Source organism: Daphnia carinata, chromosome 6 (assembly GCF_022539665.2).
Source record: "Daphnia carinata strain CSIRO-1 chromosome 6, CSIRO_AGI_Dcar_HiC_V3, whole genome shotgun sequence".
In the NCBI taxonomy this organism is placed as follows: Eukaryota; Metazoa; Arthropoda; class Branchiopoda; order Diplostraca; family Daphniidae; genus Daphnia; species Daphnia carinata.
The window spans coordinates 9,417,764-9,445,610 of NC_081336.1; the positions used below are offsets into that span (position 1 = coordinate 9,417,764).

Sequence of the window (27,847 nt, forward strand, 5' to 3'; positions counted from 1 at the left end):
TTTTGAAGTACAAGCAACGCGATCGATACACAAATTATCCAGTGGACAGTTTACCTCCTACAAATTTCAATGAGAATATGAGTCATGACTACAGTTTCAGCTCGCAAAACAATTTAGACGACACGCAACACTTCAATTTAAATATCACATCAATCCGCATTTCTTATATTTCATTCACAGCGACATCTTGATTTAATCTCGCTTGTTTTAAACTAGTCAGAAAATACGCGATTATGCACCGCAGGGCGATATGGAATGTTTTAGTTGCTACCCTCATCGCGTTCGGTGCAAGTGAAATGGAGATTTTAGAGCCATCACAAGTGGACATGCGTGAATCATTACGTGACGTCAAATTGTCTGTAACAATGGAATTAACTGAAGAGAAAAATACAACCGCTAGATGTTTGTTTACCGACTACTATTTCAATCGAAATCGCTTTCAACTGAATGGCGAAATGAATGGCATGAAGAACACTAATAAGGTCGATGGCAAATGCATTTTTACACAGCGCCCATTCAGGAAATACACAACGAGAGATGTTGTCCGTTGTTTCGATTCGTTATCGGTCAAACGGCAAAGACAACCGATGCATATTGCTTTTATAGGCGATTCGACCATACGTCAGCACTTTGTCAGTTTTCTCAGGGTAAGATTTCTGTTTTCAATGGCAAATTAAATACCTCGCTGTTTAATTTAAGGGAATATTAGAAGTCATTTTCTTTGTAAATTTAAAAGCTATTTCCTGACCACGACAGCCAAATTACGACGCAATTTAACAGGTTCGCCTATAAAAATTGGAGTATGCAACATCACGATGATCGCAACGTTACGAGTCAGCTGTTGGGTAATTTACGCATTTCTTTCTTCTGGCGAAATCTTATCAATAACGAGTTGATTGCTGATTTCAAACGATGGGCATCGACTGACGACGACAGTCAAGCACCAGACTATATTTTTTTAGGTGGGTTAAAATCAATCACATTTCTACGCAGACACTTGCAGTATTCTTAATTTAGTTGACGTGTAACTGGCCATCAAGCTTTTTTCGAAGCATAATTGATTTCAATTGAAAATAATATTTTTTTTGTGTGTAAAAAAGGCTTGACAGTTCATCACATTATAGAGAACGACCTGATCACATTCAAGGGATTACTAGAAACAAGTCTAGTGCCATTGATTAATCAGAGCCTAGCCACACATCGGCATCAAAGAATTATTTGGCTGCGTCTTCATACTGCAATTGATCAATTCTATCAATATTATGGAGGTTTTTATACGGAAACGGTTACCATGTACAACGAAGCCATCGAGCGTATCCTGAAGTAACGATTGGGTCTAGATTACCATATCTGCCTCAAACGCTTTAAAATATTTACTTAAACAGAAGTACGAAAGTAATGATGTGGGATACCATCGTTGCTATTGGCGAGGAATATCTGCGAGCGTGCGCCTTAACCGCATACACTCGCCACGATTTCGATCAAGTCTTAATCGATAAATGGATGGATCGAGGGTACATGAATTGCAACGATTTCGTACATCCAGGAATGACTGTGATAGCCATTGGTACACAACTCATCATCAATCACATGTGTGAAACTGTTGCCTAAACGCCCCAGCATCTTGTGTCGCTTCAATACACAAAGATAAATAATTGACATACTACCTTAGCTCGGTGTTCTCATTGTTGGATTCAGATTGCTAGCTAAGAATCTGGTAGAGGATAAATGATCGTCCGTAGCACAAGGGATGCGTAGGAATCAAGGTCAAGTTGTTTGGACGATTCTTGGAAACTGGAAGTGGATCACGGGTTTCCATTTCATCTATTCTCTGCAAACGAAATATACAATACGCTAATTAGTAAATTGGTCATGAAATTTATGCAATAGCTTAAGTAAAGTCTTCTCTTATCTTACGCAAAGGACTGCGGAATCCGCATGCATCTCATCTCATGAATCCTGTCAATATCAAAGCCGAGATGTGGACCAGGATGTGGTAAGAGTTGATAACAGCATGAAGCCGGCTTCTTCTCCGCAATTAGACCTGCTGAATTGTTAACAACAAATATATTAAATGCACATAACAAATGAAGTAAAGTACGATTTTAGAAGTCGGTCGCATGCAAATTCAAACTAGAGGTGACGTAAGAGCTACTTCACCTGTATTGACCGATCCACTCCAACGTACATGATAAGTCCTGTACTGAAATATTTACACAAGTGTGTTGACTAGTATCCAAGTGCTGATGATTTTTGAACCCGCCAAGTTATCTGTCCAATATAAAAGGAATTATGTTAATAAGGCACACACGTACAACACGTAGGATCTACTTTCTTACATCTCCTTATCTACAAGTGGGTAGTTTACCAGCAAATGTTTGACACGTTCGAGTTGTGTCATAAATCGGTAATGCAGTCGTCGAGATGAAATCAGTATACGTCTTGGGTGATGCAATGGCTGGTTACTTATATTCCACGCTCGTTTTCCTATTGTGTGTTTCTAAAATATCTTCAACAAATGGATTTTCCTTGAACAAACAGCAGCAACAATTAACTGGCAATCATGTAAGAAAGTCTGTTCTTTCCATTTCACCTAGAATACAAAAAACAAAAACATTTTATTTATTATTTTGTAAAGAATGAAATTATTTCACTTTTGGAGAATAAAATATTGCAACTGGAAAACAGAGACAAACGATTAGAGGCTCTGGAGTTAAAGGTTCAACAACACGTAAGCATCTCAATTGATTTGTTACATAAATAAAACTGAATTACTATTGTGTTACATCACTATTCCTATCAGGCTGAAATTCGAGAAGCTTTGACATCCAAAGTTATTGAACTGGAGGCCAAAGTACAGCAACAACAACAGCTGCTAGAAGTGCTACAAAACGCAAAACCACGATCAAATTGTCAATCAGTCGTCAATGGCGATAACGATAATAAATCAAGGGCAGTCAGCACAATGCCAACCTCTTGTGCTGATCTACAGGTTATGGGATACGATCTAAATGGATTCTACTCTGTCATGGGCGTTGGGAAGATGAACAGCGTCTACTGCGATTTTACGAAACAACCTAGCGAATCAGGTACAAGTCAAGAAGTATAAAGCAAAATGTTGGCTAATGATGTGACATTTAACTGTAGGTTTCCAGCAACTGATTGGGTTTACAGAAACCAAATCAGTGTCAACGGCTTTTTATGTGCAAAGAAGCTCATCTTTCACGCAGATAAACACTCCCATTCCTTTTCAAGTTGAAAGGCTCAATGTGGGTGGAGCCATGAACTTGACGTCGGGAATTTTCACGGCTCCGGTAACCGGAAATTACTTTTTCTCCCTATCAGGAACGGCTTACATTTCAGCATCAACAAGCAGACTCGTCTTTACCATAAGCCTTTACATGAATGACAATCCTATCGCGTATGGCTATGCTGATGAAATGAGTACTGATTACCAATATGAGACATTTTCCCTTCAGTCAACGCTCCATATGATGAAGGGTGACCAGGTTTGGTCACAGATATCTTCCATCGGAACAGGAGTGTATCTCTATGGCGGGTTATTTACTCATTTTAATGGTTGGTTACTGCAAGAAGACATATTCCTATCAACAAATGCCAGGTAAAAATAAATTAATCACTGAGCAATTTTTAGTAAAGTATCTGTGATGTTACACTATTTTTCCAAATAAATATCTAAAAATATCTAAGCTAGCCACAGCACAATTTAGCACCGTTGCTTCTTGACTATTAAAACTGTGTAAAGAAATTCAATATGAATATACGTTACCTTGAAAGCCTATTGGGCTAAAATGAGGTTATTACAAGTATGGAAGGCAGTGATTATCATGTGACTTGATAGTTTTGCAACAAAGATCTCAATCAGTATTTGCCTCATTTATTCCTCCTCAGCACCACACTAAAGAAACAATGCTTCCTTTTGTTGATATATCATTTCATCTAAACTAAAGAAAATAGAAATTAATGATTTACTCGGTCTCCATGCTCTCGCTTATTCATTTAAAAAAGAATATACTGCAACCGAGATATTTTTTTAACCATGGGCCAATTGATCATACATATGTAGTTTGCAAAGGAAACAAAAATTGATCTTAAAAATCAAAACTATTTCTCACCCTATTAATAGCCAATGTCAGTCAAAACCAACACTTTTACAGTTAAATTTTAGAAGTTCACTGAACATGAGGCCATACTTGCAGGCCGCCATGATGGATGTACGGGGATTGCTGTTCCCTGCTTTTTCGCTTCAAATTTTTTTATTTCCCAACATTCGTCATCAAAAATACTGTTTAAACTGATGAAAAAACTATTTCCTAAAATTATAAATTGTTTACAAAATCAACAAAATCCATTCGTTTGTAAAATTATGCTCAATATTTATTTGATCTGACACCAATCAGCAAACTTAAAACATGGCACTCCGTAAAGTTAAGACAGGAATACAAGGCATGACAGCATTGTTAAGGAAGCTGAAAGATCATACTTTACGGAACAATATCTTGCATTAATTAAAACATGAAATAAGATCTGATAATAAATTAGCAGCTGAAATGCTGCTTGGATGTAATCAAACTTATCAAATGAATCTTCAGCGTCGTAAAACTTGTTCACCAAGAGCTCCCGAATCGTCTGGTGCACAACTACACCCGATGGCCATATTTGTGACGATGATAGCCTCAGGTAGCCCAGTCGCTGGATGATTGACGGCCAAACGTAAATCTGTCGTCAGCTGTTTACATGTGCGTCCTGCTCCTCCACAGGTTTGAGAAGTGCACGATCCCGAACAAACGATTTCGCTTATTTCGACAACAAGATTACCGAGAGGGTGATCCTGTTCGACAGTTCTACTTTCCACTCGGAATGGACACAATGTTTCGGGATGTTCACCCAATGCTGCCAGCTCTTCTTTTATGGAAACGACGCTAAATTGAACGTCTTTGATTGATTCGTCTTGAAGACCAAGTTGATGTGTTTCAGCCAGAGGTTTCAGTGTCAAACCGTAAGATGAAGAGATGAATAACCCTAGCCACAACAAACCAAACACATACACTTGCATGGCTAAAAGTAATGAAAACAGATCAAACCAAATATTCTATTCTGTTTGATCTCCAAACCTTTTCTGATAGATTGACACTGAAGCACGCTTCCTATATATGCAGAGAAGTTTGAACGTTTCTACAGCATCACCAAATAAAACACAGCAGATTGTAGGATATCCCGGTGGAAAAGACGTGAAAGGAAAAATTCCAGAAGAGACGGACCCACGTTTGGTTTACGCTTTGCGCAGATCAACAGAAACAAGTTAAAAACCTCAAAGTTCACGTAAAAATTCCAGTATTAGTGACGGATCCACGTTTGAATTACGTTTTACGCAGATTAATAAAAACAAGTTAAGAAACTCAAAGTTCACCTAAGTCCCATTCAATGATTTTCAAACGTCATACTCATCACGTCATTGTGGTTGCCAACTCAGGAAATAACAATTGGACCGCATGCCTACGTAACAATTGCGGTCTGCCGTAACCCTCGGCAATAAAACGGGTATTCCGAAGTTATCCCGACGTTGTAAACACACGCACATTGTAGTTCGTCACACCATCCTACACTCACGTAGAAAACTGAAAAATGAGGAAGGAATTGAATCTACTCATACGTCAAATTACGTTCAATAACGTTCCAAAATGGCGTTAACGAGTTTCAGAATAGCAAATCGAAACGTTCCGGAAGAACCTAACGATAGTATCGGCTTTTTTTTTTAATTTAACCTCGTTGGATTAACAATAGGCTGCGGTACGTTGGATGCTCGTGCGGGATCAGCTTGACGTCAGACGAAAGGATCCTGTGTTGACAAAACCCCATGCGTTAATTGGACGAAAGGAACACGACGATGTCTGCATGAAATCTTTGTAACAGATCCCTTTAATACAGATAATATTGAAACAAATCCACATTTCTATTACCCAAGATCCCAAAATAGTTGGAATGAAGTACTTACCCATTGAAAGCCATATAGAATAATAAACCTCCAGACTGGGTAAGAAATCGCTCACACGGTAAGGTCCGACCCCACAGAAACCCCACATCAAAAACCTGAAAGTATCAATAATCATTAACTGCTCCGGGAAACAAACAGAAGCCAACAACTTTAATAAAGTCAGATATAACAATAATCACAGTAAATCATATCTCAATGCTCTGATGTTTAGGTTTTTCATGATATACGCAGAAATTGAATGTAAGTAGAGTAGTGGAGAAATACATAGCTAAAATGCCAACACGTTGAACAGAAGCTATAGCCTCGCAACAAACAGCCTGTAATTTAAAAAGAATTTGAAACAAGTCCTCGGCCCAGCACGCTGTAAACAACTGACTCCTTTACAGCTTACTGTAAAATAAATTCATGTGACCATAAACACGGACAAATTCCAGTAGGAGTACAGATTTTTCTTAGTTAACAGGTATACCTTTCACATCTTGACAATCTTGAGTAGAATGGATACTGCAGAATATTCTGACCAAACTTCCAAGCTTCCGCTGCCTGTTGAACTAGACGGAACTGGGCTTCAGTAAGAGTGGTTGTAGAGGTAAAATACACACCCTTGGCCAACAAGTGACACAAGTCCATCTTCATTGTAGAACCATCTATCATTGTAGAACCATCTATCATTGTAGAACCATCTATCATTGTAGAACCATCTAATGCAACATAGGATTGATTCACCATAGTTTTCTGAAATGACTTGCATTTTGCCAGCAAAGAACTCTCAGAGGTTCAGAATGATCAGTTAGTACGAGACTGTAAATCATTGGAATGCTGCTCAAGAAAAACAAACGCACTTCAGCACAGATGCAAAAGCAAGTAATAACAAACCAACGAAAAGTTGTAACTTCAGGCAAAATGAAACCTTATCAACGACAGGATCGTCTCTCGCCAAGTCCTTCCACACATGATGGCTGCACCTTATCTGCTGGGCAAAAAAAAAAATAAAGTTAGTAAAACAAAAAAGACATTAACATGCGATTATATTTAATTTGTGTTTACCACTGGGCTTGCAACAATATTGAACCAAAAAATGCAGCCGACATGATGACGTGGAAAATGGTATCATCTAGTTTTGGTGATGCCATATTTCGTAAATTTGTTTTGCCTCTTTCTCTTTTCATGTATTTGCTGAGATATCAATTCCGTTCGATCTTAATTGACTTCAGTATTTTTCAAAATCAGTGAACCTCAACTCCACATAGGAGAACTTGATTTTGGAATAATTCTACCTGAATAAACAAAGAAAAGTAAGACTGACTAATAGAAAATAAATCTTAAATTCAAACAGCTCAGTCATCCATTGCAACGACTGACGATTAAAAGCAGGAGCCTGGTAGTTTCCGTGTTTTTTCACAAACAACTTCTAATACTCCTTCGACACTTTCCTAGTTCTGGAACTAGTTTGAAATATCGAGGGCTTGATATCTATTCTTCGACTTCGCCTTCACTCCTTGAAATTTAGTTCTGGGTGTTTTGTTATACTTTTCATTGAAGATTTGAATCGGTGTGCGCACATTTTTGTTGAATTTTTTTATTATCTTGTTCACTAAGATGTCGACAATAGTCTTCTAATGTCGCTCCAGAGATATGAACCTACATTCATAATGGGATTGAATGACGTTTTATGCTTGTTGGTGCCTTTTGATTGTGGTCGTACTCTTCGCTGGCACACCATGGTGTGAAAAACGTCTACATGTTGCTTAGATTTCTTCTTCTAAAAGCCACCCGTTAAAATGCGTGTGGGAACCCGGGTTCCTCCACTGCCTGTCGCCGTATAGAAACCCCCCACTGATCCCAATATATATCTGGATCCATACTTTGTCTCCGGCTTGCAAAGATATAGTACTTTGAAGGGTGATTGGACTTAGATTATCCGGATATACGAGGTAGCCTTTGTTAACCTGACTGATTGCTATTCTTCCACCATTTTTATAAAGATTAGCGCCTAGTTCCCTTTGCACTGGAACTGGATCTGGACCTGTAAGCATCGGAAATTGCGCGAGTCCAGCAAAAGAAAAGAAGTAAGTTCCGTTGACGGGCGCTGTGAATACGCCACTTCCCAAATCCATGGCCCATCCAATGTTGGCTATGCTACGCTCAAACGGAAGTGGAACGTTTCTTTCCGTAAAATGTTTGTCTTTCTGTACGTAGAAGTATATTGACTTTGTTTTTATGTCTTGATATCCGATCTTCTTCTGGAAATCTGAAAATTTTATAAGAACATTTAAAATCTTTTTCTTTTTTCCATTTTTTTTTCTGTAATTTGGAAAACAAGAATTTTTTCAAGAATTTGATTTTGACACACTTCCTTTTGCAGATCTACCAAAATGACAGTTAATCAAATCAAAGACGTGAATACATATCACCTACCTCGTTCATTAGATCGTTTATCAAATTGGCAGAAAACAGTTTCTATTTGTTTATCTCCCCTGACTGAGTAGATTCCGTTGAGAGTGTGTCCTATCCGCCACAAATCGTCGCACGATCTCGGCATTGCCACAGTTTTTGCATTTCCGTGACATCGTAACCGGCTCACTTTGTGTTTGCCGGAGCCCTTAAACGGGTTGCTGAAACGGAAGCGCGTATAAGGCACCGTATCACGCTCGTCTATGAAATCTGGATTTTAACCCCAATTTGAATTGTCAATGCGTTTTTTTTTTAAATTCAAATAAATAGAACCCTCGTACCTCTTTCTAACTTTTCTGTGTCATCGAGGTTGACGCAATTCGTCGAACTGGGAAACTCTTTCCTTTTCCCGTCTTTGCCGTACCACCAAGCATAGACGGTCCCGTTGTACTTATACAGCGATTTCCTGCAACGGTACTGCATCACCAATCACACATTTTAGAACAAACGATCATTAAAATAAATCTGAGCTTTGGTCACAGTACCTCAATGTTTTGTGCGCAGTTTTCGGAGAATTGAATCAACGCTTGGATTTGTACATCGCTTGCATTATATTTGATTTGCCTCGAATAACATCCGGGTTCTGTGCAACTTCCTATGTCCATTTCCGACTCACTGTCATGCAAAATGGATGTTGTGCCTTTGACAGCATCAAACCACCAGTTAGATTCATCCGCCTCGGGTGCCTCCATGTCGCAATAGACGTGGATTGGTGGATCTCCGATGCCTTGTCCGTCTGGATCAATCCAGTACATACCGGAGGGGTACGACGGATTTGCTATGTTGATTTCATGGCACGTACGAAGAATTGCGATCTGACGATGAGGTCGACTGATGGCGACATTATCTATCAAAGGGTCATGTCCTTTTTCCAGAACAGCCAAAAGTGAATCTTGCACTTCAATTTTGGCTTCCAGTCGCCCGACTTTCGTCTCCAAATCAATAATTTTGGCTTCCAAATGTTCTTTCATTGTGACCTTTCAGCGAACGCGTAAACCAAACATTATGAATCAACGCAGTAATAAAAGATATAAATTTGGACTCACATAGTTTTTCTCAAGTTGTTCAACTCTTGCTTGAAGATCAGGTGGAGCAGCCGTGAGACAGCACGTAGACATCGCCAAAATAAGAAGAAATGATCGAATCGTCCCGCAAAAATTATGTCCCATCCTTTCGCCTTCGCACAGAAGCTTAAAATGAAATACCGAGCAAACAAAAAACTGGTTTAAATGCCTAGGTAGTATTTTGAAACAACATTCATTAAAAAAAAGAGTTCAGTTGCAGTGGTAACTTAAGAATCCGTTTATCTGATCTTATCTACGAGACATAGCACAAACGTCATTTCTTCTTAGTTGCAGCGTATTTCCCAGATTGCGAAAGCAAGTCTCAAGGACGTTGTTAAACTATTCCATAAAGCAAGAAGTATAACCTTTCATTGATCCTTACCATCAGGATTCTGTTCTCCTTTTTCTCGAATTAATCGCGCCTCTGGTTCTCTTCTTTCACGTTTCCTCTGCATCTCCTGTCTCATCTTTTACGAATCAAACAGCATTTCGGTTTCTTGGTCATCGTTCCGGCGTCTTTTCCTCTTCGTTTCTCTAAATCATTTAAGGTGATGCTAGTCGATCCTGAAAAACGAAACAAACTGGAAAAACCGAACTGGAAATGATCAACAAGAAAATTACTTACCCCCCTGGCCCTTTCTGTTTCGCTTTCGTCTTGCATATGTAAAGTCGTTGATATTTTCCGTTTTTCATCGGCAACAGATTAATATCACGTGAAGGATAAATAGAGAATGAAATGAAATATTCCAAAAACAAATCACGATTTTCTTTCGCGATACATTGTTTCGTTTTCGTCATCATATTTCTTTCCAGTTAATACTTAACAATAATCTATTTCAACCGAAGCAAGGGGGAACAAAATTACCAAGGTAGCCTCAACAACAACACGTCGTTATTGCGAATGCCTTAGACAAACGCGAATGCCTAACCCAGCACCTACACAGAATGGAAAACGTTAAAACTAGACAAAGGGGAACAAAATGCAAATTGTTCCATCAGTGACATATATGGCAATCACAAAAATACAGTATCCGAAAGATGTACCACCACTCGGAACAATTCACCACAACAAAAGGAGCATTGCCTACAGTGCGGAATCCACTTACAAGAGCACCAGAGACCATCCAAGTCCTGCAAAGAAAGCACCATAACATTAAGAAAACAAGACACTGGTACACTGCTGCCCCCTGTTAACGGCATAACCCATAGGCAGAAATTACCTGGGTTGCTTCCTACTTGGAAATGCAACGTATTTACTGGGATGCCCATCTTATTTCACTTCACTGCACTTCCATATCAGTTTACCTCAACGCCGCAATGAAGAATTTGAGTTTGAAATGACTTACCTAAATAAAAGAAAAAAAAAAGCAAAATTGACAAATAGAAAATAAATTTTAAATTTAAACAGCTCAATTCCAACTGACCTCCAACCATTGCGACGACTTTACGTTTAAAAGCAGGAGCCAAGTAGATTCCGTATTTCTTCACAAACAGCTTCTGATACTCCACCGACACTTGCCTATTTCTGGAACCTGTTCGAATTACCAAGGACTTGGTATCTAGTCTTCGAATTCGCCTTCACCCCTTAAAACTGAGTACTGGGTGTTTTGTTATATTTTTTCATTGAAGAATTTACTTGGTGTGAGCACATTCTTTTTGAATTTTTTATTATCTTCTTCACTAAGATGTCGACAATAGTCTTCTAATGTCCCTAAAGAGATATGAAACTACATTGAAATTGGGATTAAAGGACGTTTTATGTTCGTTGGTGCCTTTTGTTTGTGGTCGTAGGATTTGCTGGCACATTGGGGTGTGGAAAACGTCTGCATTGCTTAGATTTCTTCTTCTAAAAGCAACCCGTTAAAATTCGTGTGTGCACCCGGGTTTACCTGATTGTTGTTGCCGTGTAGATACCCCCCATTCTTCCCAATAAATATTTGGATCCATACTTTGTCTCCGGCTTGCAAAGATACAGTACTTTGAATGGTGATTGGACTTAGATTAAACGGAGATGAAACGGGGGAGCCATTATTTACTTGACTGGTTGCTATTGATATACCATTTTTATAAAGATTCGCGCCTAGTTCCCTTAGCACTGGAACTGGATCTGGACCTGTAGGCATCGGAAATTGCGCGAGTCCAGCAAAGGAAAAGAAGTAAGTTCCGTTGACGGGTGCTGTGAATACGCCGCTTGGCAAATCCATGGCTCCTCCAATGTTGACTAAGCTACGCTCAAACGGAAGTGAAACGTTACTTTGCGAAAAACTTTTGTCTTTCTGTACGTAGAAGTATATTGGCCTTGTTTTTATGTCTTGATATCCAATCCTTTTCTGGAAATCTGAAATTTTTATAATATAACTTAAAATCTTTTCTCTTTTTTACCGTTCTTCTTCATTTATTGTAATTTGGAAAACAAAATTTTTTTCAAGAATTTGATTTTGAGATACCTCCTTTTGCAGATCTACCAAAATGACAGTTCATCCAATCAGTGACGTGAATACTTATCACCTACCTTGTTCATTATGTCGTTTATCGAATTGGCAGAAAACAGTTTCCACTTGTTTATCTCCCCTGACTGAGTAGATTCCGTTGAGAGTGTGTCCCATCCGCCACAAATCTTCGCACGATCTCGGCATTGCCTCCGTATTTTCCTTTCCATGACATCGCAAGCGGCTCACTTTGTGTTTGCCGGAGCCCTTAAACGGGTTGCTGAAAAGGATGCGCGTATAAGGCACCGTATCGCGGCTTAGTATCGAATCTGGATTTCGGCCCCGATTAGAATTGTCATTGCTTTTTTTTTTAATTCAAATAATAGAACCCTCGTACCGTGCTCTGTCTTTTCTGTATCATCGAGGTTGACGCAATTCGTCGAACTGGGAAATTCTTTCCTGTTGCCGTCTTTGTCGTACCACCAAGCATAGACGGTCCCGTTGTACTTCAACGGCGAGTTTCTGCAATAATACTACATCACCAATCACACATTTTAGAACAAACGGTCATTAAAATAAATCTGAGCTTTGGTCACAGTACCTCAATGTTTTGTGCGCAGTTTTCGGAGAATTGAATCAACGCTTGGATTTGTACATCGCTTGCATTATATTTGATTTGCCTCGAATAACATCCGGGTTCTGTGCAACTTCCTATGTCCATTTCCGACTCACTGTCATGCACAATGGATGTTGTGCCTTTGACAGCATCAAACCACCAGTTATCACCATTCGCCTCGGGTGCCTCCATGTCGCAATAGACGTGGATTGGTGGATCTCCGATGCCTTGTCCGTCTGGATCAATCCAGTACATGCCGGAGGGGTATGACGGATTTGCGACGTTAATTTCATGGCACGTACGAAGAATTGCGTTCGGACGAAGATGTTGATTGGTGTCGATATTGTCTTTCAAAGGGTGAAGTCCTTTTTTCAAGACAGCCAAAAGTGAATCCTGTTTTTTAATTTTTTCTTCCAGTTGACCGACTTTCTTCTCCAAATCAATAATTTTGGCTTCAAAATGTTCTTTAATGTTGACCTTTAAGCGAACACATAACCTTAACATTAGGAATCAACGCAGCAAGAAAAGATATGAATTAGGACTCACATAATTTTCTTCCAGTTGTTCAATTCTTGCTTGCCCATCAGGTGGAGCAGCCGTGAGATAGCACGTAGACAGCGCCAAAATAAGAAGAAATGATCGAATCGTCCCGCAAAAATTATGTCCCATCCTTTCGCCTTCGCACAGAGGCTAAGAATGAAATACCGAGCAAACGACAAACTGGTTTAAATGCCTAGATAGTATTTTGAAACAACAATCATTAAAAAAAGAGGTCAGTTGCAGTGGTAACTTAAGAATACATTTATCAGATCTGATTTACAAGACATAGCGCAAACGCCATTTCTTCTTAGTTGCAGCGTATTTTCCAGATTGCGAAACCAAGTCTCAAGGCCGTTGGCAAACTATTCCATAAATCAAGAATGATAGCCCTTCATTGATCTTTACCATCAGCATTCTGTTCTCCTTTTTCTCGAATTAATCACGTCTTTCGTTCTCTTCTTTCACGTTGCCACGTTGGTTTTAAACTATTTGCTGAGTTTACCCAAATAATGTGACTAAATTTTAGACGTACCAGATACTTGAGTTCATTTATCTCTTGACGGACGAAGAACGCGATCGATGACAATTTTCAATGCGAATATGCGTCATGACTACACTTTCAGCCCGCAAAAGAATTTAGCTGACACGCAAGATTTCAATTTAAATATTACATCAATCCGCATTTCTTCTATTTGATTCGCAGCGACATTCTCATTTAATCTCGCGTGTTTTAAATAACACAGAAAATAGGCGATTATGCACAGCAGTGCAATATAGAATGTTTAGTTGCTACCCTGATCGCGTTCGGTGCAAGTTAAATGAAGATTTTAGAGCCATCACAAGCGGACATGCGTGAATCATCACGTGACGCCAAACATTCTTCTACAAATGGAATTGACAAAAGAGAAAAAACCTACCGCTAGATGTTTAATTACTGGCTACTATTTCAATCGAAATCGCTTTAAACTGAATGGCGGAATGAATGAAATGGAGAACATTAATAAGATCGATGATATAGATAAATCGACAATGATCGATTTAATATATAGGCATCAGCGAGTTGTTTGGCTGCGTCTTGGCATACTGCAATTGATCAATTTTATCAATATTATGGAGGTTTTTATACGGAAACGGTTACCACGTACAACGAAGCCATCGAGCGTATCCTGAAGTAACGATTGGATCTAAAATAATCTACCCCAACTACATTAAATTGTTTACATAAACAGGAGTACGAAAGTAATGATGTGGGATACCATCGTCGCTATCGTCGAGGAATATCTGCGTGCGTGCGCCTTAACCGCATACACTCGCCACGATTTCGATCAAGTCTTAATCGATAAATGGATGGATCGAGGGTACATGAATTGCAACGATTTCGTACATCCAGGAATGACTGTGATAGCCATTGGTACACAACTCATGATCAATCACATGTGTGAAACTGTTGCCTAAACGCCCCCAGCATCTTGTGTCGCTTCAATACACAAAAATAAATAATTGACTACTACCTTAGCTCAGTGTTCTCATTGTTGGCTTCAGATTGCTAGCTAAGAATCTGGTAGAGGACAAATGATCGTCTGGAGCACAAAGAATGCGTAGGAATAACGGTCAAGTTGTTTGGACGATTCTTGGAAACTGGAGGTGGATCACGGGTTTCCATTTCATCTATTCTCTGCAAACTAAACATACAATACGCTAATTAGCAAATTGGTCATGAAATTTATGCAATAGCCTAAGTAAAATCTTGTGTTATCTTACACAAAGGACAGCAGAATCCGCATGCAACTCAGTGACACTCAACAAATCCTGTCAATATCAAAGCCGAGATGTGGTAAGAGGTGATAAGAGCCTGAAGCCCGTTTCTTGCTCGTAATTAGACCTGCTAAGTTGTTACAACAGACAAAACGTGATTTCGTCTTCCTTATAACAAATGAAGTAAAATACGATTTTAAAAGTCGATCGCATACAAATTCAAACTAGAAATGGCGTAACAACTACTTCACCTGTATTGATCGATCCACTCCGACGAACATGGTAAGTCCTATACTGAAATATTTCCCAAGCATGTTGACTAGTATCCAAAAGCTGATGACTTTTGAACTCGTCAAGTTATCTGTCAATACAATACAAAAGGAATTATGTTAATAAGGCATACACATACAACAAACACGTAGGATCTACTTTCTTCCATCTCCTTATCTACAACTGAACAGTTTACCAGCAAATGTTTAACACGTTTGTGTTGTGCCATAAATCGGTGATGCAGTCGTTGAGGAGAAATTAGTAGACGTCCTAGGTTTTGCAATGGCTGGTTACTTGTATTCCACATTCATTTTCCTATTGTGTGTTTCTAAAATATCTTCAACCAATGGATTTTCCTCGAACAAACAGCAGCAACAATTAACTGGCAATCATGTAAGAAAGTCTGTTCTTTCCATTTCACCTAGAATACAAAAAAAAACATTTTATTTATTATATTGTAAAGAATGAAATTATTTCACCTTTGGAGAATAAAATATTGCAACTGGAAAACAGAGACAAACGATTGGAGGCTCTGGAGTTAAAGGTTCAACAACATGTAAGTATATCAATTGATTTGTTACATAAACAAAATTGAATTACTATTGTGTTACATCACTATTCCTATCAGGCTGAAATTCGAGAAGCTTTGACATCCAAAGTTATTGAACTGGAGGAAGAATATACTCCAACCGAGATATTTTTTAACCATGGGCCAATTAATCATACATATGTAGTTTGCAAAGGAAACAAAAATTGACGTTAAAAATCAAAAACTATTTCTCACCTTATTGGTAGCCAACGTCACAGTCTAAACCAACACTTTTACAGTTAAATTTTATGGCCATACTTGGCATCTAGGCCATACTTGCAGGCCGCCATGATGGATGTACGGGGATTGATGTTCCCTGCTTTTTCGCTTCAAATTTTTTTATTTCCCAACATTAGATATAAAAAATACTGTTTAAACTGATGAAAAAACTATTTTCTAAAATTAGAAATTTTTTATAACATCAACAGAATCCATTCGTTTGTAAAATCATGTTCAATATTTATTTGATCGTAAAACGTAAAAAAAGATCTGACACTACATTAGCAGCTGAAATGCTGCTTGGATGTAATCAAACTTATCAAATGAATTCTTCAGCGTCGTAAAACTTCTTCACCAAGAGCTCCTGAATCGTCTGGTGCACAACTACATCCGATGGCCATATTTGTGACGATGATAGCCTCAGGTAGCCCAGTCGCTGGATGATTGACGGCCAAACGTAAATCTATCGTCAGCTGTTTACATGTGCGTCCTGCTCCTCCACAGCTTTGAGAAGGGCACGATCCCGAACAAACCATTTCGCTTATTTCGACGAAAAGATTACCGAGAGGATGATCCTGTTCGACAGTTCTATTTTTCGACGTCTTAAACGCTCTTCTTTTATGGAAACGACGCTAAATTGAACGTCTTTCATTGGTTCGTCTTGAAGACCAAGTTGGAGTGTTGTTTCAGCCAGAGGTTTCAGTGTCCAACTGTAAGATGAAGAGATGCATAACCCTAGCCAGAATAAGCCAAAAACATAAAGTTGCATGGCTAAAGGTAATGAAAGCATATCAAAACAAATATTCTATTCTGTTTGATCTCTAAACCTTTTCTGATAGATCGACGCTGAAGCACGCTCGTACGTATATATGCAGAGAAGTTTGATCGTATCAACAGCATCACCAAATAAAACGCAGCAGATTGTAGGATATCCCGGTGGAAAAGATGTGAAAGCAGAAATACCAGCAGAGACGGATCTACGTTCGGTTTACACAATGCGCATATCAATAAAAACAAGTTAAAAACCTCAAAGTTCACGTAAAAATTTCAGCAGTGACGGATCCACGTTTGATTTACGTTTTGCGCAGATTAATCAAAACAAGTTAAGAAACTCAAAGTTCACCTAATTATTTTCAAACGTCATACTCATCACGTCATTGTTGTTGCCAACTCAGGAAATAACAATTGGACCGCATGCCTACGTAACAATTGCGGTCTGCCCTAACCCTTGGCAATATAACGGAGATTTCAAAGTTATCCCGACGTTGTAAACACACGCACATTGCAATTCGTCAGATCATCCTACACTCACGTAGAAACTGAAGAATGAGGAAAGAATTGAATCTACTTTTAGGTCAAATTACGTTCAATAACGTTACAAAACGGAACAGGCAATTGAGAAGACGGTAGGATTTGTTTACTTTACTCTTCCAGTACTTGTCTGTAGGCACAATTCCTAAGCTCAGAATCAACAGATCCTATTCAATAATTGGATACGAACATTCAGGCGGTTAACGAGTTTCAGATCCAAACGTTTCGGAAGAATATAACGACAGTTATCGGCCTTCTTTTTTTTAAATTTAACCTCGATGGATTAACAATACGCTGCGGTACGTTGAGTGATCGTGCGAGAACAGTTTGACGTTTGCCGAAAGGATCTGGTGTTTACAAAACCCAATGCGTTACTTGGACAAAAGGAACACGACAATGTCTGCATGAAATCTTTGTAACCGATCCGTTTAGTACAGATAATATTGAAACAAATCCACATTTCCATTACCCAAAATCCCAAAATAGTCAGAATGGAGTACATACCTAGAAAAGCCATATAGATTGATAAACCTCCAGGCTGGAGAGAAATACAAACCTAAAACGGCAACACGTCGAACAGAAGCTACAGCCTCGCAACAAACAGCCTATCATTTAAGAAGAACTCTAAACAAATCCTCGGGCCTGCGCAAAATCCGGCTATAAGCAACTGACTCCATCAGAGATTACTGTTAATTAAAATCACGTGACCATAAACATGGACCAATAAGCAACTCATCACGGCATCAATAATTAAAACCGTCACACCCCGCATAGGGTAAATACTATACGTTTGCGTTGCCTAGATTTCTTCTGCTAAAAGCAATCCATTAAAATGCGTGTGTGAACCCTTTTTCACTTCCGCATGCCTGTCGTCGTATAGCAATCCCCCATTGATCCCAATACTTATCTGGATCCATACTTTGTCTCCGGCTTGCAAAGGTACAATACTTTGAACGGTGATTGGATTTAGATTATCCGGATATAGCTGGCCTTTGTTAACTTGACTGATTGCTATTCTTTCACCATTTTTATAAAGGTTCGCGCCTAGTTCCCTTAGCACTGGGACTGGAACCATAGGAAATTGCGCTAGTCCAGTAAAAGAAAAGAAGTAAGTTCCGTTGACGGGTGCTGTGAATACGCCGCTTGGCAAATCCATGGCCCCTCCGATGTTGACTATGGTAAGCTCGAACGGTAGTGGAACGTCACTTTGCGAAAAATGTTTGTCTTTCTGTACGTAGAAGTATATTGGCTTTGTTTTTATGTCCTGATATCCAATCCTCTTCTGGAATTCTGAAATTAAGAATTTGATTTTGACACACCGCCTTTTGCAGATCTACCAAAATGACAGTTAATCAAATCATAGACGTGAATACATACAACCTACCTTGTTCATTAGGTAGTTTATCGAATTGGCAGAGAACAGTTTCCACTTGTTTATCTCCCCTGACTGAGTAGATTCCGTTGAGAGTGTGTCCCATGCGCCACAAATCCTCGCACGATCTCGGCATTGGCTCCGTTTTTGCCTTTCCTCGACATCGTAACCGAGTCACTAGGTGTTGACCGGAGCCCTTAAACGGATTGCTAAAATGGAAGCGCGTAAACGGCAGACGCTTGTCTGTGATGACACCTGGATTTTGGCACCGATTTCAATTGTCATTGCGTTTTTTTTAAACCAAGTAAGTAGATCGCTCGTACCGTTTTGTCTTTGTTCTTTATCAGGGAGTGAATCGCACGTCCCCAACCAATTGGTAAACTCGTGTCTTGTGCCGCCTTTGTCGTACCACCAAGCGTAGGCTATCCCCATGTAGTTAAATGGCGATTTCTTGCAATAGTACTGCACCATCAATCGCCAGTTTTAAACGATCGTTCAAAAATCAGGGCTTTAATCGAAATACCAAAATGTTTTGTGCGCAGAATGTGGACAATTGAATCAACGCTTGGATTTGTCTATCGCTCGCGTAATATTTGATTGACCTCGAGTAACATCCAGGTTCGGTGCAATGTCCAATGTCCATTTTCGACTCGCTGTCATGTAAAATGAATGTTGTGCCTTTGAAACCAATCCATCCCGGATCATACCAAGGGGCCTCTTTCCCGTCCATATCGCAATGGACGTAGATTGGTGGATCACCGATGCCTTGTCCGTCTGGATCGATCCAATACATACCGGAAAGATACGACGGATTTGCGACGAGGATTTCATAGCAAGTACGAAGAGTTGCGTTCGGGCGACGATGTTGATTGTTATTATCTTCGAAAGGGTTACGCCCTTTTTCCAGAACAGCCAAAAGTGAATCCTGTTTTTCAATTTTAGCTTCCAGTCGACCGACTTTCGTCTCCAAATCAATAATTTTGGCTTCCAAATGTTCCTTAATTTTGATCTTTAAGCGAACACGTAAGTCAATCATTGTGATTCAATGCAACAAGAAAAGATATAAATTTGGACTCACATAGTTTTTCTCAAGTTGTTCAATTCTTGCTTGCAGATCCGGTGGAGCAGCCGTGAGACAGCACGTAGACAGCGCCAAAATAAGTAGAAATGATCGAATCGTCCTGCAAAAATTACGTCCCATCCTTTCGCCTTCGCACAGAGGCTAAGAATGAAATACCGATCAATTACAAACTGGTTAAAATGCCTAGATGGTGGTTTGAAACGGCATTCATAAGAAGAGGTCAGTTGCAGTGGTAACTTAAGAATCCATTTATCAGATCTTATCTACGAGACATAGCGCAAATGCCATTTCTTCTTAGTTACAGCGTATTTTCCAGATTGCGAAAGCATGTCTCAAGGCCGTTGTCAAACTATTCCATAAATCAAGAATCATAGCCCGTCATCGATCCTCACCATCAGCATTCTGCTCCCCTTTTTCTCGAATTAATCACGCCTTTGGTTCTCTTTTTTCACGTTTCCTTTGCATCTTCCTTTTTCATATTTTACGAATCAAACGGCATTTCGGTTTCTTGGTCGTCGTTCCCGCGTCTTTTCCTCTTCGTATCTTTAAATCATTTTAGGTGATGCTAGTCGATCCTGAAAAACGAAACAAATACGAAAAACCGAACTTGAAATGATCAACAAGAAAATTACTTATCCCCTTGGTCCATTATGTTTCTCATTCGTTTTGTGCATGTATAAAATCGTTGTAATTGTCATTTATCCTTGATAACGGAACAAAATTAAAAGTGATGCATAAATACAGCATAAAAAGAAACATTATAAAAATTACTCACGGCTTTTTTTTAATTGCGTTGATTTATTTTTGTTTATATATTTTTTTTCATTGGTTACAAAATTCTCTTTCAACCCATGTTTACCTGTAAGTAAAGCGATTGACAGACTCATTATAAAGGAAATATCAAAAGTAAAACGGCATTGCATATTGATAAAACACGTATTAGAAGCACGACTTTGTCTTATTTCACCAGTCCGCATGTAAGTTTGGAGTTGAACTCATTCTGGCAAGTGGCAGTCGTTGATTGCCTTTCGAAAGGCGCACACAACTCGGTGCTTTTGATATCCAAACTGTTTTAAACAGGGAGATACGTGGCAAGGAAAACTTACTGACTTTCAAACGTTTGTTGAAACGATATTTAATCGTGTTGCTTTCAAATTTACTTGAGTTTACTCAAATAACATGACTAAATTTTTAACGTACCAGATATTTGGATTCACGTATCTGTTGACGGACGAACTTCGTGATCGATGCACAGATTTTCCAGTGTACAATTTACCTTCTACAAAATTCAATGAGAATAAGATTCATCGCTACCATGTAAAAAGTATCATGAAACTTTGTTTGGTTTTCATGTAAAAACAACAAAATATTTATAAATTTACTTATCAATGTAAAATAAAAGCCTTTAAGATGAAAGCTTTGCTGAGACAATTATAAAAATCAACTGAACAGACTTTTGCTCTAGGATTTGCAAATCAAATGAAATTACAGGATTTTTTTTTTTTTTTTTTACTAAGCTCTTGGTTAAAAAGTTTGCTACAATTTCATGTTACTGTTGAATGCACATTACGGTGATCTGTTTCTACATGAGCCAAACAAGGTTGTAGAGTGTAAAAATATGTTGCAATTATACATCTAAACAGGAAGTAATAAAAAAATTTTTTTAAATGTTGAGATACCAAATTTCACAGTTAGCTACTTGGTAAAGCAAGTGCTTCAAAAGCCTAAAGTCAGTGGTTCAAATCTCTGCAAACCCGTTGTTCTTAAACTGTTGATTGTTTATTTACTCTCTCTGAATGACGATTACAAATACCAACAAAGGTTTAACTGGTCAAATGAAGCCTTCGTGTGTAGGAAAGTCATAATATGCTGAGGCCATTCTGTGGAAAGTACCGTTCTTCGAGAGCAAAATCACTTCTGTTATTTCAGATGAATATTCAATTGAGGCCATTCTGATTTGGAAAGTTTACCGTTCTTCGAGAGTCAAAATCACTTTGTTATTTCAGATGAATATTCAATTCACTTTTCGGGTTCACAAGATTTGTTGACAAGTTTGACGCAAAAATACAGTTCACTAAAAAAGTTGAACTAAAAGTAGACGCCAAAATCATAGACTAGTCATAATCGACGCTGTCAGATTTTAAAATCTTAACGATCTCGTACGTAAAGCACAATTTTTTTATGCCGTTGGATTTAAAAAATTCCTATACACTAGATAAATATTAATTTATACGTATTAAAAATATTTTGTAAAAGTAATAAAAATGAAACAAATATTCGCCGACATCTGGCAACATTTTCCCCTTCCTTCTAAATAGTCCAAAAATGGCGACATCCGGCAAGGTTAGTTACTTAGCTAGGGAGGGCATTCAACTCTCAGCGAAGAACCACCACTCGCCAATGGCTGACACGCGTTCTGACCATTGTCCTGGTCCTGCAAGAACGACTTTCGGCTTCCCCTCTTTGGAATCAGGAAAACTATTCGGTAATTTGTTATATTGAAGGTTTTAGCTAGTCGTTAAGTTCAATATCATTTATAAATTTAAAGCAAATAGTTAGTTATGTTGTTAACTTTCAAAATGTGTTGGGCGGAGAGCACTTCCATTATCTGTGAACTTCCCGCCTAAAAATGCGTGAACGAAAAATGGTTTCTCTGCAAAGCATGGTGAACGTATATGTATAAGTTCGTAAGTGAAAGGTTTCTCAGTTCTTTGTACAAGTGTTATTATTTCTGTAGGTTCAGGTCAATCTCCCCATGAATCATCGTTGTTGTGGAATGGTGGATTGAGATCTTCTACCACCCGTGTGTTTCAGTAATGTTATATTTCATTTGAACTGTTGCTGTGTTTATCTTTTTTAAGATATTAATTTCCAATATTGTTTTTAGTGTTCAGATTTGAAGGTAGGTGTTTGTTCCTGGTCTTGTATACAGTAACTGGACAATACCGGCCCAGCAGATTATTGAAGATACCCAACACAAGCACCGTGGCAGCGAATGTGTTGAAAGTAGGTACTATACCAGTTGTGTTTTAATGTCGATATTAATTTTCATTTTTTCTTATGTTTTCGTTGTTGGGTCTAATTTATCGTTGGGTGAGTTGGTTTCATTCGGAAGTTGGAGTGCTACTGGAGGGGGTATTTTGATACGGTCATTCAACGAGGGGTCAGGCCGTTAACGAAAAGAATGCCCGTTAGCTTCGTAAGTCAACATAGTTTTGACGTGATGCAGTAACTGGAACGTAAGCAGACCATCTATATTGAGTTTATTTTTCTTTTAAACATTTTACAGTAAATTTACAGCCTAAATTTCACCTTAGATTCTAAATTTCAGCTTAAATTTTACAGCCTTTGACGTTCTTTTGTCCGGAAATCAGCAGTTCGACAGTTGTAGAAGATTTCTATGGATGCTAGAGGTATGTTGAGGACTGTGAAAAAAGAAAATGTCTGTGCACAAGTGTAGAACTAATGCTTTGAAATGTCTGGAGGAAAAGTTGCCGAAACCATTTTCTCGTCCCGCCATTTTGAGGAAAGATGGTCGAACTCTTACCATCAACCAACAGAATTTTTGAAAGAACAACAGGCTGGGTAGTGAAAAGTGATGAAGTGGAAAGTGGATCTGAAAGTTACACATAAGCCACAAGGAAATTCAAGTAAAGGGTTTTTAGATTAGATTGCTATTCAGCCTCTTTCTTTTTATGCTTCTTTTTTATGTTTCTTTTAAGAATACTAACCTAATGCATGTTGCAGACTTAACAGCCATGAAGATGACAACTCAGATTAACCTGTTGAACTGAAGGTGGTTGGAAAAATTTAAACAAAAGCACAGAAAAATAAAGTGAGAAAGATAGTACAGTAGCTTGTGGAATTAATCCAGCCTGTTACACTAGAATTTCCATTCCACACTATCCTCTACTAAACTTTTCAATAATTTCTAAGTAGGTAAAAGGTTTCCTGATGTACTGGCAAAAATCAGTATCAAATTATGGTAATTAAATACTCACAGGTAAGTCTTTTACTTCCAAATCAGATTTTCTTCATCAATTCATGTTGCAGACTTAGCAGCCATGAAGATGACAGTGCAAGTAAACCTGTTGGACTCGACGTCGTGAAATTCATCTTTGTCGGACTCCCGTCAGCAGTTGAGTTAAGTTGACTCTTTTAATTAGCGTACTTGTTACTAACTGTGCTGGTGTTCTCTGATTTAAAAGGTACTGAGCTGCTCCTTCTTAAGATGTTTTTTGCATAAATTTCGACTATAATAATATAATAAATTAACTACTGTGGAGATGGGAGAATTCCGGTTTGCTGTATCGAAGTTATGAGGGAAGACTAAGGTAATTATTTGTTTGTGAAATAATTGCATGTTTTCATGCGTTTTGTTGTTGACGACTTGTTCGATTCCAAGCAGATGGTTATTCCACGATGTTAAAAACAATTATTTTTTTCTCTGCTGGAGGTAATATTGCAATGGTTGATAATAATTTTTATATAGTCGGACAAATTGTTAGGCGATTGGAATTTCGTGGAATAATCATCGCCAAATAGACTAGTGGCGGTATCAACGCATAAGATGCACTATTCTTGTTAAGTGTTACACTTCGAAGCCATCGTCCATGACATTGACTAGCTGTATGTATCAGTTGAGCTGGCCAATGCGGAAGATGGAATATGATGTTAATACGATGTTTGAAATATTGTTAAAAAATTTGTGATTTTACAGCCTTTTCCAGTGATGTGAATTGTTATGATACGTTGGATTGGGCCTTGCGTCGGATGGAAATTATTCTTTTGATTAGATTATTTTCTTTTGCATAGGGGCAATTAACATCTGTAAAATGTTTGTTAGTTTCATGGTGGTTTTCCAATCGCCAGCCCGTGGCTGGCCGTTGGTTAGCAGCTTTAGTTCTTATTACTAATCCATAATTATCTTTCACGTAAACTATATTGATAATAACTAGGTGAGAAAAAATACGTCGTGTGGAGTGAATATTACTATATTGCCAGATGTTTTGTAAGTGGAGATGGTTTACTAAATTAATCGCAAAAAATCTTGCTATATAGTTCTTCTAAGTCAGCAACGTTCTGTCATTGCTTTAAAAAAGGGAAAAAATATAATAAATTGAAAAAATTATTTCATTAAATTGTTATTCTAACATGTATTGACCTAGAAACAACTGATGCAGGTAAATTTGAGTTAACAATAGCCAAGACTGTTCAACTAATTAACATTACTAAAAAATATTATTTTTTTACATTAGTAGTCAGTAAAGTATGGTGTACTATTTTTCAATTCTGTAACAACTCTTTACTCGGTAGCTTGATACGAGAATATATAATACAATTTGATATTAATGTCGCAAGCATGTTTCGATGATCTGTTTTCTACGTGAGAAAATAAAGTATGTAGAGTAGAAAAATATGTATCAAGACTTGTACTTCTTAACGGGAAGAAAAAGAAAAGATTTTGTGGTTTGTGAAAATTTAAATGATTGTAGGGAATCCAGAAAGAATGATTTTTAAATGTCCGTGAAATCCATTCCGTCAAATTATGTGGTAAAATAAGAACTTATGTGTCGCAGTTGGCTAAATGGTAAAACATCTAATTCAGAAGCCAAAAGTTAGAGGTTCAAACCTTTGCAAATCCGTGGTTCTTAAACCAACGTTTATTTATTCCATCTGAGTGGCATTTTCTAAAACCAACAAAGGTTAAACGAAAGTGACCACAGGTTTCTTGTATCAATTGCCGCCAACGCACTCAGGAAGAAGTATAATCATTCAAAAAAATTTTAAGTCCAGAAGTTGATCTCCAAATGACGTGGACTGGTAGAACAATTCAAATAATATTAATGGCTCAGTGGTAGAGCATAGGATTAGTAACTCGAAAGCATTGGGATCGATTCCCAGTCGAGTGAATTGAATAATGAACAAGTCTTATATTTATATTAGGACTATTAAACAAAATTATTACGAGTGTTTATATGTTCCCCTGAATGACAACGAAAAGTAGAGACATAACACACGTTACTTATAGCTCAATGGTTGAGCATCGGCTCAGTATGCCGAATGATCATGGTTCGATTCCACTATGAGTAGATATTTAATTAATAAACTAAATTCAAACAATAGAGAATATTAACCATAGACTGGTAGTAGCTCCCACGTGGCATAACGTGAGAGAATGTTATCAATAACCAATACGGTTGCGTAAGCTGAGAATGGCTAAGTTTAAATTGCGCATACTATATAAAAGATTTCGAGTAAACGAAAGTCTATTTATACATTTATTGTGTTAACCCAATACTGGCCATTCATAAAATAATTATATTCCTTTCATATACTAGACAGCAACATCTACCACGTGTGTATCTATTTACAAGTTTGTTTATTCTGGGCTTCTGAGGAATCGAACCTCATACAATTGACATGCCAAACCAGCGGCGTTCCGTTCACCCATGACGGTCCTTACTAACAATGATTAGAATTTGAATGCCTATCTACGTATATACACCAGACAAGGTTATTTAGTACTATCTACTTATAAGGGAATGTAAATGGTAGCTTAATGGTATAGTGTCGGAGTGGCATGACAGTAATCTTGGGTTCGAACCCCAATTCATCTATCATATAAATAAATCGTGAAATAAATCTTAAATTTTTTTATTGTCCCTCCTTCCACCCACTATTCCACCACTTTACATGACAATACAATATACAACATACATACAATACACAATACAACTAACAGGTTGGCTGCCACGCCCCTAACACTACAGTAACTACATCGCCATCTGATGGATGGCGACAGAGGGGGACACAATGGTCCGGGCTGACACGATGTTGGAAGCCATTAGGGGAATGCACACCCCCTAGCAACCAAGCATCGCATCGGAAAAAAGAGAGGCCCTGTGGTGCATTGCCTGGGTGCGCCTAACGGCGAATCTTGGGCAGTGGCGACAGCTCCACCCCACGGCACATAGACCATGGAGTAGAGCAGCGCGGCCCGTCCCTATCGAGCTAAAAAAAAAAGGGGAGCACAAAGGGGCGTGGCAGCCATTCTGTTAATTAGCACACTATACATTACATAAAATAACAACGATACCACGAAGACCACGAGGCGAAGACGAGGCGACCACTAGGCGGCGACGGGCGAAGCGATGACGGGGCGACGGGCGAAGCGATGACGGGACGACGGGTAAAGCGATGACGGGGCGACGGGCGAAGCGATGACTGGGCGACGGGCGAAGCGATGACGGGACGACGGGCAAAGCGATGACAGGACGACGGGCGAAGCGATGACTGGGCGACGGGCGAAGCGATGACGGGACGACGGCGAAACGATGACGGGCGAGGTGAAGAAGGTCCTTTTTTTACTTAGGCTTGCTGTCCGTAGACTGGGGAGTTTGCAGGGCCAGCAATTTTCCGGATGATGAGGCAGGCTTGGTAGTCCTATAATAAGATATTAAGTTTAAAAAAAAGTAATACTAAAGAAAAAAGAAACTTATAATACTGAGGCATAGTGGTGTTGAGGTTCACATCAAAGTGTGGTGACTGGCAAGGTAGAAATATTGAGAAGACTGCTGAATTTGTGGTTTTCAATCGTTTTCAACACAGTTGTGAGGCATATGCTGCACTTCCCATCACATTCAAACTTACACACAATGATGAGCTTGCGAAGAATGATCTCTTTGGCCAGCATTCTTTGCAATTTTAGTTGCGGGCTAAAAATAAAAGCAGAATTATGGCAATTGTGACACTGAATGTCAAAATATGAGTCTAATACCTTGCTCTTCAACTCAAAATCACACTACTTGAAAGGCTCAGTCGAAATGACAAGAATACTGCATGCCAGCATCCTTTGCAATATTGGTTTGACGAGCTACTTCTCAACAGCAGAATAATGGCGATGGGATTCTTATTGGAAAATATATGTCTAGTACCTCTTCACGAGCATGAGAAAAGTATGATGGATAGTTGCTGATAAAATTAAGTGGTAAGTATGATGATAGTTCACCACACCTGTTACCCTGTTACACAAAGAATAATCCATCGATAAGCTTCACGTGATCAACACAAAAAAGGAAAACACTTTTTGACACACCATTTGATTTGATTGAACTTCTACGAGCACAAA

The 27,847-nt window shown here is 38.6% G+C and overlaps 5 protein-coding genes and 3 long non-coding RNA genes across 19 annotated transcripts; 4 read left to right on the forward strand and 4 right to left on the reverse strand.

Annotated features, from left to right (window-relative positions):
• Nucleotides 1-296: 296 nt before the first annotated feature.
• Nucleotides 297-14,574, forward strand: LOC130694028 (uncharacterized). Its single transcript, XM_057517165.1, has 4 exons — nucleotides 297-647; nucleotides 737-962; nucleotides 1,101-1,323; nucleotides 14,349-14,574. Exons 1-4 carry the CDS (start codon nucleotides 297-299, stop codon nucleotides 14,572-14,574), a joined length of 1,026 nt encoding a protein of 341 aa, XP_057373148.1.
• On the forward strand, nucleotides 2,367-3,772 carry LOC130694068 (uncharacterized). 2 transcript variants are annotated; one of them, XM_057517234.2, is made up of 4 exons: nucleotides 2,367-2,565; nucleotides 2,639-2,731; nucleotides 2,804-3,089; nucleotides 3,148-3,772. In XM_057517234.2, exons 1-4 carry the CDS (start codon nucleotides 2,425-2,427, stop codon nucleotides 3,624-3,626), a joined length of 999 nt encoding a protein of 332 aa, XP_057373217.1. In that variant the 5' UTR covers nucleotides 2,367-2,424; the 3' UTR covers nucleotides 3,627-3,772. The 2 variants fall into 2 exon arrangements, with proteins under 2 accessions (XP_057373217.1, XP_057373218.1); XM_057517235.2 differs by having other exon boundaries at nucleotides 2,663-2,731; nucleotides 3,148-3,771.
• On the reverse strand, nucleotides 3,474-4,232 carry LOC132088016 (uncharacterized). Its single transcript, XR_009421081.1, has 3 exons — nucleotides 4,137-4,232; nucleotides 3,791-3,965; nucleotides 3,474-3,605 (listed from the first exon to the last, which is right to left on the reverse strand). It is a non-coding gene; the product is annotated as an uncharacterized LOC132088016 (long non-coding RNA).
• On the reverse strand, nucleotides 4,373-11,092 carry LOC130694058 (uncharacterized). 10 transcript variants are annotated; one of them, XM_059495533.1, is made up of 14 exons: nucleotides 10,959-11,092; nucleotides 10,755-10,880; nucleotides 10,160-10,665; nucleotides 9,917-10,098; nucleotides 9,517-9,660; nucleotides 8,956-9,447; nucleotides 8,752-8,887; nucleotides 8,435-8,680; nucleotides 7,064-8,267; nucleotides 6,743-6,986; nucleotides 6,486-6,681; nucleotides 6,017-6,111; nucleotides 5,685-5,938; nucleotides 4,373-5,621 (listed from the first exon to the last, which is right to left on the reverse strand). In XM_059495533.1, the coding sequence occupies exons 4-9, from the start codon at nucleotides 9,917-9,919 to the stop codon at nucleotides 7,765-7,767; spliced, it is 1,524 nt and encodes a 507-aa protein (XP_059351516.1). In that variant the 5' UTR covers nucleotides 9,920-10,098; nucleotides 10,160-10,665; nucleotides 10,755-10,880; nucleotides 10,959-11,092; the 3' UTR covers nucleotides 4,373-5,621; nucleotides 5,685-5,938; nucleotides 6,017-6,111; nucleotides 6,486-6,681; nucleotides 6,743-6,986; nucleotides 7,064-7,764. The 10 variants fall into 10 exon arrangements, with proteins under 10 accessions (XP_059351516.1, XP_059351515.1, XP_057373196.1 ...); XM_059495532.1 differs by having other exon boundaries at nucleotides 4,373-5,043; nucleotides 5,136-5,938; XM_057517213.1 differs by having other exon boundaries at nucleotides 4,373-5,860.
• On the reverse strand, nucleotides 11,185-13,270 carry LOC130694059 (uncharacterized). 2 transcript variants are annotated; one of them, XM_059495535.1, is made up of 6 exons: nucleotides 13,126-13,270; nucleotides 12,565-13,056; nucleotides 12,361-12,496; nucleotides 12,047-12,292; nucleotides 11,594-11,872; nucleotides 11,185-11,529 (listed from the first exon to the last, which is right to left on the reverse strand). In XM_059495535.1, exons 1-6 carry the CDS (start codon nucleotides 13,246-13,248, stop codon nucleotides 11,420-11,422), a joined length of 1,386 nt encoding a protein of 461 aa, XP_059351518.1. In that variant the 5' UTR covers nucleotides 13,249-13,270; the 3' UTR covers nucleotides 11,185-11,419. The 2 variants fall into 2 exon arrangements, with proteins under 2 accessions (XP_059351518.1, XP_057373204.1); XM_057517221.2 differs by having other exon boundaries at nucleotides 11,185-11,872; nucleotides 13,126-13,269.
• An 830-nt stretch (nucleotides 14,575-15,404) lies between the features above and the next one.
• LOC132088013 (uncharacterized) lies at nucleotides 15,405-15,817 on the forward strand. The gene is made up of 3 exons (XR_009421073.1): nucleotides 15,405-15,537; nucleotides 15,632-15,700; nucleotides 15,773-15,817. It is a non-coding gene; the product is annotated as an uncharacterized LOC132088013 (long non-coding RNA).
• Nucleotides 15,818-17,670: 1,853 nt separating this feature from the next.
• On the reverse strand, nucleotides 17,671-19,870 carry LOC130694063 (uncharacterized). The gene is made up of 5 exons (XM_057517229.2): nucleotides 19,714-19,870; nucleotides 19,159-19,644; nucleotides 18,959-19,097; nucleotides 18,648-18,890; nucleotides 17,671-18,553 (listed from the first exon to the last, which is right to left on the reverse strand). The coding sequence occupies exons 1-5, from the start codon at nucleotides 19,834-19,836 to the stop codon at nucleotides 18,063-18,065; spliced, it is 1,482 nt and encodes a 493-aa protein (XP_057373212.1). The 5' UTR covers nucleotides 19,837-19,870; the 3' UTR covers nucleotides 17,671-18,062.
• A 3,205-nt stretch (nucleotides 19,871-23,075) lies between these two features.
• LOC130694104 (uncharacterized) lies at nucleotides 23,076-24,812 on the forward strand. The gene is made up of 3 exons (XR_009421196.1): nucleotides 23,076-23,366; nucleotides 23,439-23,859; nucleotides 23,925-24,812. It is a non-coding gene; the product is annotated as an uncharacterized LOC130694104 (long non-coding RNA).
• Nucleotides 24,813-27,847: the final 3,035 nt, after the last annotated feature.

Coding starts and splice junctions, on each gene's coding strand:
- LOC130694028 (XM_057517165.1), top strand. CDS start 297: ATGGAGATTTTAGAGCCATCACAAGTGGACATGCGTGAATCATTACGT. Junction 648..736: donor ACTTTGTCAGTTTTCTCAGG/GTAAGATTTCTG, acceptor TAAATTTAAAAG/CTATTTCCTGACCACGACAG. Junction 1,324..14,348: donor GCCATCGAGCGTATCCTGAA/GTAACGATTGGG, acceptor TTACATAAACAG/GAGTACGAAAGTAATGATGT.
- LOC130694068 (XM_057517234.2), top strand. CDS start 2,425: ATGAAATCAGTATACGTCTTGGGTGATGCAATGGCTGGTTACTTATAT. Junction 2,566..2,638: donor AACAATTAACTGGCAATCAT/GTAAGAAAGTCT, acceptor TATTTTGTAAAG/AATGAAATTATTTCACTTTT. Junction 2,732..2,803: donor AGTTAAAGGTTCAACAACAC/GTAAGCATCTCA, acceptor TATTCCTATCAG/GCTGAAATTCGAGAAGCTTT.
- LOC130694058 (XM_057517217.1), bottom strand. Junction 8,888..8,955: donor ACTGCGCACAAAACATTGAG/GTACTGTGACCA, acceptor TTGGTGATGCAG/TACCGTTGCAGGAAATCGCT. Junction 8,681..8,751: donor CACAGAAAAGTTAGAAAGAG/GTACGAGGGTTC, acceptor GTTAAAATCCAG/ATTTCATAGACGAGCGTGAT.
- LOC130694059 (XM_057517221.2), bottom strand. CDS start 13,248: ATGGGACATAATTTTTGCGGGACGATTCGATCATTTCTTCTTATTTTG. Junction 12,497..12,564: donor ACTGCGCACAAAACATTGAG/GTACTGTGACCA, acceptor TTGGTGATGTAG/TATTATTGCAGAAACTCGCC. Junction 11,873..12,046: donor TAAACGACATAATGAACAAG/GTAGGTGATAAG, acceptor TAAAAATTTCAG/ATTTCCAGAAAAGGATTGGA.
- LOC130694063 (XM_057517229.2), bottom strand. CDS start 19,836: ATGGGACGTAATTTTTGCAGGACGATTCGATCATTTCTACTTATTTTG. Junction 19,098..19,158: donor TCTGCGCACAAAACATTTTG/GTATTTCGATTA, acceptor TTGATGGTGCAG/TACTATTGCAAGAAATCGCC. Junction 18,891..18,958: donor TAAAGAACAAAGACAAAACG/GTACGAGCGATC, acceptor GCCAAAATCCAG/GTGTCATCACAGACAAGCGT.